The sequence below is a fragment of the Etheostoma cragini genome, chromosome 15 (genome assembly GCF_013103735.1).
Source record: "Etheostoma cragini isolate CJK2018 chromosome 15, CSU_Ecrag_1.0, whole genome shotgun sequence".
NCBI classification, from domain to species: domain Eukaryota; kingdom Metazoa; phylum Chordata; class Actinopteri; order Perciformes; family Percidae; genus Etheostoma; species Etheostoma cragini.
Genome location: NC_048421.1, coordinates 12,249,664 through 12,259,095, shown reverse-complemented (window position 1 = coordinate 12,259,095; position 9,432 = coordinate 12,249,664). Strand labels below are relative to the sequence as shown.

Below are 9,432 nucleotides of genomic sequence, written 5' to 3'. Positions count from 1 at the left end.
TTGTGTTAAATAACATTTACTTGCTCACATCACACAGAGACAACCATGGCTGTACAGATGAGAAGATGGCAGTTAGAATCAAATCGATCAAAATGATCATCGTCCAGTACGGCTGCATCTCTTGGTCCATACACAACATGAGTGGACCGCTGTGGCGCCCCTCTTGGTCACACCAGCTGTCAAGCATACAGGCAAAACAACAAAAACTCGAGGAGCAGCAAAATTCATTCAAAACACCAGACCCGCGGCAGGTTTGATTAAAGAAAACAAAAAAAATTGACTCCGGAAAATGATCAAGCTTAACTATTTACACAGCAAATAACACAGAAACGGTAAATGTAGATGGAAGCCAACACAGGGCAGGATGATGTCACAGAAAACACAGTTAAGGCTCAAGTGTAGCTGCATTTCCTAGCAGAAGTCAGAGGTAATGGGTTTTCACAATCAAACTGTCAACCAGATAATTATAAAAAAAATAAAACAAGGACAGTCATGTCACTGACCAATCACCTGCCACTAGCTTTCATCAATACCTCCCAGACTAAAGAGATGGCACACATCTCATGTCCACCCCCCCATCCACCCACCCAACTCAACCATCGAGGTGTGGTGTTTGGACTCTTAAGACATTCAAAATTTAAACTTGGCAAAACATAACAAACACTGAAAATATTCAACTCTTTGACATGTGTGAGTAGACTTGAAAATGGCACCTTTTAGGAGGTGAGAACAGATTTGGATCGTGACCTCCGAAGTGCATCACTCAACCAGTGTAGAGAACAGTCTCCGTAAAACAATTTGAAGGTGTGAATCAATTGACAAACAACGTGGAAAAGATAAAAGATCGAGAAAATATGCCAGATCTGTAAAAAGCTTCACTGTCAAAATACACAGGCAGGTACATACAGCCCTCATTGGTGGATGGAAAGCTGCATGTTAACCAATGAGGAGAGGCCTGAATTTGGAAATAGTCATACAGCAAAATCCACAACCCTGTGAAAACAAAAACACCCATCTCAATACACAAACTACTGAACTTTTTACAAGGCTATTTAAAAGTAGAGCCTTTCAAGTAAAGCTTGTCTTAATACTATGAAAATCCCTTTGCCTGAAATAGTGGACAGCATCACTTTAGTGGGATGTCAAACATTATATAAAGCAGCCTATTTCTGCTGTTGAAAACTTCCCAAATTATCTGTAGGGCTGCTGATACACCACACTCACAGGAATGAAAAATAAAATGCTTAAAAGAAAGTACTTCCATTTGCTAAATAACATTTTTTTTCTCACTGTACAAGTTTTTCAACAGGAAATTAAAAGTCAAAATAAAAAAAAATAAAAACTTAAATTACCAACACACTAAAATCATATATACACGCACACAAACAGGAAAAAAACAACCAAGAATTCCCATGAAGTGATACAACTGTCCAGATAGCAACAGGCTGCACTCCCCAGCGCCCTCCAGGGGTCACTCACAGGAGTACACAGGAGACACATCCAAGGACCACCAAGCCATAAAGTTCATTGAAGAGACCCAGAGGAGATGCCATTGTGTCCTGGCTGTTAAGTGGCTACTCCTACAGCAACAAGCCATTCAGCTGTAGTCAGAATATACGCTTCCGCTTAAGGTAGGAGTCTGCATAATGGCCACCAAGGCCCTGGGAGTGCTGGCCCACATAGCTGCCCTCGGGGCTCGGCTCTGGAGATGGGATCAACCGGGAGAACACGCGCTTGTGGCTACCAATGGGAGTCTACAATTTGTTTAAAAAAAAAAAAAAAAAGACAAAAATCAAAAAACAGCAACTTTTCAATTTCAATTAAAACAGAGATTTTCAACAGCAGGAACAAAAATAAAACCTACCCATTAGGTTATACTAGCCTATAGGCTAGGTAGTGACTAAGCGCCATCTACAAATCTAGTTAAGGATTCACTGTGACACACGTATGTTTAACATTAGTGAAAAAAATCATGTCAACAAGTATTCTATGCACTGAAAAGGTAAAGGCTTTAGGACGTCCTACACGTTACTGTAGGCCCACAATAATATGCAACTTAATGTTTTACAACATGGGGAGTAGGGGTCCTTGCGCCACCACACTCTATTAAGGGGTCCTTGGCTTAAAAATGGTTAAAGACCCTGGTCTGAAATTAAAATTAGCACATTAGAAGTTAAACAAGTAGCACACCTGGCGTATCACATAAAATAATATTACTTCGCCATTTCCATGGCAACATTTGAAACTTCCAGGGCTGAATCAAAACAGAATGTTAGCCTACAGTACTGATACAACAAATTGTTTTGTTAATGTTGATAAGGCGGATTTAGTTTGATGAATGGTTGAAAGGATGAGAAGTGAATCATAGGATGAAACAACATTTTTACAACACTGAAGTTAAGCGTTACTGGAATTGTTTGGATGCCACTAACAAGGCATAATGAAGTTCGGACGTATTGTAGCTATAGCTATCCATGGGAAAAATATTTCAGTAGATATTAGTTATAATCAGATTAAGTTAGCAAAGCAGTGTGGTGTTTATGTGCACTGCAGTATTTTATTACATTTTTTTAAATTCCACGATCTGTTAAAAAGCTAAAATTAGCTTACTGTTACGAAGCTAATGTTAGCTGACTGTTACGAAGCTAATGTTAGCTGACTGTTACGAAGCTAATGTTAGCTGACGTAGACTAACGTTTAATAGGGAGTGACTAGAAATTGTCTGTTGCTTTTCTCTTTATTTTGAGAGTGAATTGCCCCACAATGTAAACAAGAAAAGTTTTATATACTTGTTAACTGTTGTATAATTACAATACTACACTTTAGGATTTTATTTAACATATTAATGGAACTTCAGGGATGCATGCATGATGCAGATAGAACCGAGGCGCATAATCTTGTTGAATCAAACCCTCTGTGTAATATTGCCTAAATAAATAGTTTAAAAAAAATGTTTAAAAAAGGGAGGCAAAGACAAGAAATTGTCTAAATTACCTTCACTGCATTCCCCAGGCCTGGGGGGTAGTTGGAGGTGTGGCTCACAGGAGGCATTCCCACAGCCTGAGGACAAACAACCATCTTTCAGTGACCTAGACTTCTCCTGAGGCTCATGCTCACACACAGCGTAACAATTATTGCACATGGGATTATTCTTGGAACCTAACAGTCTAAAACCAAACCAAACCAAACTTCAAAAAAACAAAGTCCAAAGTGTGAGCCTTACCCTATTGAGGAGGGTGGTAGGGAGGCTACCGTTACTGGGGGCCTCAGGCCCTGAGCTGTAGTATGAGGACATGGGTTCGTTGGGAGGATAACTGTAGTGTGAAAAACGCTCACTGTAGTCAGGGTGACGAGAGAGCTGCGGAAACAAACCGTTAGTATAGTAATATACAGGGTTCATAAGCATGTTAACCAATACTTTTGGGCCATTTCCACAACTATGTATTCCTAAAAAAAATAAAAAAAAATAACATTGTACAATAATAAATCAGTTTTAACGTTTACCCTAATGTAGGTTACCCAATGTAGTTCATAGTGGAATTTCTAAATCGCGCCCCAAAACAGAACGTTAAGACGATGTGAAATACATTTAAGTTTAATTATTTATTTTTTATTAATGACATTAATCTTTGTTAAAAAAAATTCCATGACTTTCCCAAAACTTTTCCAGGTTTTTTCAAAACATACGAACCCAGAAGATAGTAATCCAACATTGAAACCATGCTCACGCAGTCGTAAATGGTTGACTGAACACTACCTGTTGGTGACCAAATCCTGCCAAGTCTCCAGTATCAAGGTTCTCCTGCTGTTCATACAAGTGGGCTAGAGGATCCTGAGGAGAAACACAAGATGGGCATCAGACCAGATCACGTCATATGCGCTACTAAAAGAGCAGCTATCAGCTGGTACACTGTAAATGTCATCAGGTCACCATGACATCTAGGAAAGCCACATCCATCGCTATCACATATTCTAAAACAGGTCTTTTATTAACAAAGCAGTGGATACTTGGTGGTTACCTGGTGTAGAGGAGGATATTCTTGGCTGTAGGAATCCTGGTAGCGCAGGTTGTAATTTGGCTGAATGCTCTGGTGTAGGTGCTGGTTGGACACATTACTTAGTGTAGGCCTTTTCCTGTAGGGGTGAGGTCTGCAGCTTCCTCCTGGAGTAGGGGAGGATGGACACACATTACATGCTGCAATAGATTTTAGCATCAGGGTTCTCAAAGTTAAATTTAAGACCTTTTTACTACCACTTCGAATGAATGGCAATGCCAAAAATCACAGCCATACTGGAAAAGTAAGAAAGAGATAATGGAGAGTCCGTGTGAATTGTAAGCCCACAGGCCACAATATGACGATGCAATGTCAGTATTGCCACAGTGGAGGATTTCCAAATGGCTGTTTAAGAGCTATGCTGTGAAGAGAACTGTTCTATTGGTGCCTGTTGCTGGCACGCTATTTCTAGCTCTTCATATGGGATACTAAAGACCATGGTGAAAGATTCTTGGGCTTAACCCACTCATATTTTAGATTCTGCTGCCACTTTCAATGGGCATATGTAGCCAACGTCACCTCACCAAACGGAGGAAATTTTAACGTAACAGACAGGAGAAGACTCAATAGACCAATCAGGAGAGCGAGCTCTGTCCTGGACTGTCCTCTGGACCCCATAGAGAAAGATGTTAGCCAAGCTGACATCCATCATGGACAACACCTCTCACCCCCTACATGACACTGTGGGGTCCCTGAGCAGCTCCTTCAGCGGCAGACTGATACACCCATGGTGTAAGCAGAGGTGCCGCAGGTCAGTCATCCCGGCTGCTGTCAGACTCTACAACACCTGCACTACCTAATAATGCTGCAGTTTCTGTTCCTTTTTTTTCTTCTCCCATCTACACCACACACACACTTTCTGTTTCCCTTTATTATATCGGTATTTATATCATTTTATTACAAGAAGTTACTTTTCAATATTTATGGTCACAGGCTAATATAATTTATATTATGCTACAGACTCTTGCTTTATTCCTCTAATTACACATTCAATTTAATTTTAACGTGACTTACACCGCAATATTGTTTCTTGTATCATGGCAACCGCACTGTGAAATACCTTTGACACAATTTTGCTTAGTTTCAGTTTACCTTATAATCGTCTATTGTTTGCCTGTATTTCTTGTGTGTTTTTGTTTTTGCCGTTATTGAAGAAAATGCTGCTGCTGTGATAAGGAAATTTCCCCTTTGTGGGATGAATAAAGTATAATCTAATCTGTAACACAAAACATTGGATAATTATGACGTTTCTATATTTAATAGAATTGTCCGTGTTATCCTTTGATGAAAAGAAGGACCAGAAAAAAGTTAAACAATTCCTCTTTTTTAAATGAATAAATAAAATTGCCTTATTTTGAAGATATAAAATTCAATGAATTAATACTTTTATTTACCTAAATTGATGCAGCAAACAAGATCAGAACGCAAAAGGAGGATAATCAGAACCCCACAGTGCAAAATAAATAAAAAGCACATCACCTGAGTGGAAAACATTGCCAACACCGAGGAAGGCACTCTGGGGATGGTTCACATCCTTTGGAGGATCTCCTAGTATGGATACCTGACAGAAGGGTAAAAGGTCATTTTTACCTTCTACGCTTGGATAGAAAGCTAGACAAAAAATACAAGAGCGAAAACATTATTGAAATTACTTGGGACCTTACCCCTTGAGCTGTGAAGCCATCTGTGCCCATCATGCCACCCATCAGGGGCATGGAGATGCCATGCAGAGTGGGAGAGGAAGTCTGGGGGAAGGTACACGCTGTTGTGGGGGACTCCTGCTCTCTTGCGAGGGCCCTGCCAAGTGGCATTGGCTTTAGGGGGGCCAGAGAATCCGACTGTAGACCACTACCTAGGGGAATTAAATAGAGGAATGGTTGTATATTACAAATATTGTAATCTTCAATGAATATAAACATATGTACATGTCATCTTTTAGAGCTATTTGATTCAACATAACATTAAGACTTGTTACATTGTGACTATTTTATGGCCAAGGTAAAGAGGAAAAACCATGATTAAAAAGGCAAAGATGAATACAGATGTCTAGCATCATAAGGAAAAAATAAAAATAAAAAAAACATGCAGTTTGTGGCTCAAGGAGCTACGGCTGGAGTCGGCGGATGCCAAACCTTGGGGCAGGTCTCCGAGCAGATGGACTCCCTGCTGGACGGGCAAAGAAGCCAGAGGATTCTCCCCAATGAGTCCTGCCTGCTGGCCAAATGAGAGAGCAGAGTTCAGTGTCACAAGGGGGTCACAGCCTGGCTGCAGCACTTGAGCAGTGAAAAACTGCTGCCCTACACAAGCAAACTTAATCTGCACCGAGGCTTACTCACCACATAAGAAATGATGCCCTTACACAGTGGGTATTTACACTTTTAGTACACAATGGAGCACACCTACGACATCACTCAGCACCACTCAAAGTACACCCCACACAGTTAAAAAACAAACCAGTCGCCTAGCAAGTTTCTATCACTGAAAAAAAGAAAAGAAAGAAATCCACCTAGCTTCACCACCACCTCACACACAGATAGCCAAACACTAACACCATTATCACTCACACAAGGCACTAGAGGGGTTTCTTTATTGTGCAGCACCTGAGCCCAGAGAAGATGATTTCCCAGAAAGGCTTGCTAATAGTAAAGAGGGAAAGAGCAGAGAGTGGGGGGGGGAAGGGTGTATGAGTAGGAGAGGATGAATCACAACAGGCCAAGCAGCAAGGAGACACATGTCAGAGAAAAAGCAGAAAGGTAGCAGTACCTGCTGCGCCTTGGCCTGGTTCTGAAGGAGCAGCTGGAGCAGAGCGGCGGAGAGGGCGGGGTTGGCCAGCAGGGGCATTGTAGGGGCTGCACCGAGGAGGCCTGCACACAAAGAGGACATCAAGATCCATAGCATCAGAACAAAACTAAGAACTACGGCATTGATTAAGAGCTAGCAACAACAGCTCACCTTGCTTGGCTCCCTGTGACAGTGGGTTAAGCAGCATCTTCAGGGTGGCAGGGTTATTGAAGCCTGTAAGTATCTGCATGGCTGTGGGATCAGGGAGGAGACCTTTACCCCTATTCACAGCCTTGAAGGGAGGGGCCACAAGTCAGGCAATCAGCACAAAAGCAAAGACAAAATCATTGACGTGTAAATACAGTGCTTCTATCTGACTTAAATACCATGGTTTGGGCAGCAATTAGAGCAGCCAACATGCTTCTCCCAGGAGGGCCAGGGGCACAGAAGGACACCCTGATGTGTGTCCCACCCAGCAGCCTGCCATCAGTGAGTCGCTGTGCCTCCTCGGACATCTCAGCAGAGGCAAACTCCAACATCGCAAACCGCCGGAAACTTCCATCTTGTCCCTGGGCCAACTGTAGAGAGGGGGCGGGAACAGTTGTTCTAATTTCACAGACACAATTGGCCCAAGTTCCCGCTGCTAATAAATACAGTAACAAGGTACGAGCTGACTTTATTTTTAACTTTACATACTGCACATAGAAGTACAACATCTATCTAAAAGCACATTTTGAAAATGTCCTGTAAAACCAATGAAATGTACCAGAATTACTGCTCAAAAAAGAAGTTATGTTAATTGATAATGGTATGACTCTTATAACAGCCTCTCATTTAAGCCTTAGGTGATTTAGTGTTCCTTTAAGTGCAAACAACTAATCTGTTAGGTGCAGCAAGAAAAATTACCATACATTTTGACTTATTTGCAGTCTTTAAACCATTCATTATTTGATGTGGCCTCATTAATTAATACCACCTAGATTTCAATAGTTCATAACCAAGCAAGTCATAATATTGTTTAAAAAAAATAGAAGTACTTGCAAACTAAACTGATCCATGATCCTTAATCACTACATTTCCCACAATCTAAAAAACCCTGGAACCAGCAGAAAAGTACAACTATGCACACCGTGCTAAAAACGACAGCCCCTCTATCGTTCCAGAAAAGCCTGCTGTTTGACACCTGTGGCGAGTCAGGTGGTCATCGCCATAGAAACCAGCAATGTTCATTGCTATAGAACCTTTGAGTGGCCGCAAAAAGTAAAAAAGAGTAAAGAAAGCTCAAATATGGAATACAATTTTAGAAAATTGTTCATCTGGAACGCTTCAGAACTTAAAGATACACACACCAGCACATGGCCTCCATCAACACCAGAAACCATCAAAAGGTTGGCATCTAGCTTGAAAAAGTTTTTTTTTTTAATGAATCAATTATCAGAATTTCTGTCATTGACTAGTCGATTAATGGACTAAACCTTGCAGCTCTAAGCTGGTATTACATCATTTATTCTAGGCGTAAAATACAATCTGGATAATGTTTACTTCTAAAATCATAGACATTTGTAGCAGTGTGCAGCACAAGTAGCAGTGTGTTTGTGTGTGGTGATTTGACCTGGCAGAAGATTGGCGCATGGGTGTCAGTCAGGGCGTTGCGGAGGTCCTGGGCTGTCAGCAGGTTTGGGGGCAGGCGGTCCACGCACAGGCATTTAGAGTGCAGGAGTGGATACGTGAGGGAGCCCACTTCAGTCCAGTGGACATACAGCATGCGAGAGCCCAGCTGCTTGCCTAACAGCTCTGACTTGGCCCTGGCAGCAGAGTCCTTCTTCATGTACTCCACAAAGCCATAGCCCTTGGAATGCCCCGTTACGGCACTGTACACCAGAAAGCAGCGCTCCAAGTTACCAAAGGGTCGCACCAACTCCTCAAACTGCTGCTGGGTGAAAGCGCGGGGCAAGTTGGCGATGCACAGCAGAGAGTCTGTTGGCTGCAGCTGCACTGAGATCTCCCTGTCCCGGAGCACATGCTGGTGGAAGTCTTTGATGGCACACTGCGCCTGTTCCCCATTTAGCAGTGTCACAAATGCTGAGGGTGATGGGGGACAAAGAGAAGAAGGGAGACAATAACAATTTTTTTTTTTTTTTTTTTTTTAAAGGTCTCTTTTAGAAGGTCTGATAAAAGGCACATATCGGTACACACCCAGCTTTCATTTTACTGCAACATTTCCCCTAATACAATGGGTGTCATCGTGGCTGACATGCACTAAAAAGGCATTTTATTTGGTGGAGCATCAAGTTGATAGCTAGAAAAGTCACATCCATTACTTTTGTTATTAGCACTTTTAGAATGTCTCCCAATGTGGTAGACTCTTATAGAGCCCCATGTCAACCAAACATCCTGTTACCCATATTGGACATGGACGACCATCTGGCTGATGCAATTTATCAGCCACTAATCTGCTGTCTTTTTTTTTGTCAGTTTGCTCTGACAAATTCAACTCTTGAAGCTGATTTTTCATGCATTTAGACTATCTTAAAGAAAAGAAAATCCCAAATTTGAGACGCAGTTCACATTTTGGGGCATACAAGGTTGATTCCTC

General features: G+C 41.6%; 1 protein-coding gene across 5 annotated transcripts in view; it reads right to left on the bottom strand.

The window, feature by feature from the left end:
• Positions 1-9,432, bottom strand: part of raver1 (ribonucleoprotein, PTB-binding 1) — a 12,391-nt gene continuing 2,959 nt past the window's right edge. Inside the window, exons 3-15 of one of the 5 annotated variants that reach the window (XM_034893570.1) lie at positions 8,449-8,918; positions 7,223-7,414; positions 7,008-7,128; positions 6,819-6,919; positions 6,620-6,691; positions 6,188-6,266; positions 5,720-5,907; positions 5,535-5,616; positions 4,020-4,162; positions 3,758-3,832; positions 3,224-3,358; positions 2,995-3,060; positions 1-1,754 (exon numbers count right to left, since the gene is read on the bottom strand). In XM_034893570.1, coding sequence (XP_034749461.1) covers positions 1,608-1,754; positions 2,995-3,060; positions 3,224-3,358; positions 3,758-3,832; positions 4,020-4,162; positions 5,535-5,616; positions 5,720-5,907; positions 6,188-6,266; positions 6,620-6,691; positions 6,819-6,919; positions 7,008-7,128; positions 7,223-7,414; positions 8,449-8,918 — 1,871 coding nt within the window. In that variant the 3' untranslated portion in view covers positions 1-1,607. Of the gene's footprint in view, positions 1,755-2,994; positions 3,061-3,223; positions 3,359-3,757; positions 3,833-4,019; positions 4,163-5,534; positions 5,617-5,719; positions 5,916-6,181; positions 6,270-6,619; positions 6,692-6,818; positions 6,920-7,007; positions 7,129-7,222; positions 7,415-8,448; positions 8,919-9,432 lie in introns of those variants that run through there. The other 4 variants (XM_034893571.1, XM_034893566.1, XM_034893567.1 and 1 more) reach the window with 4 other exon arrangements.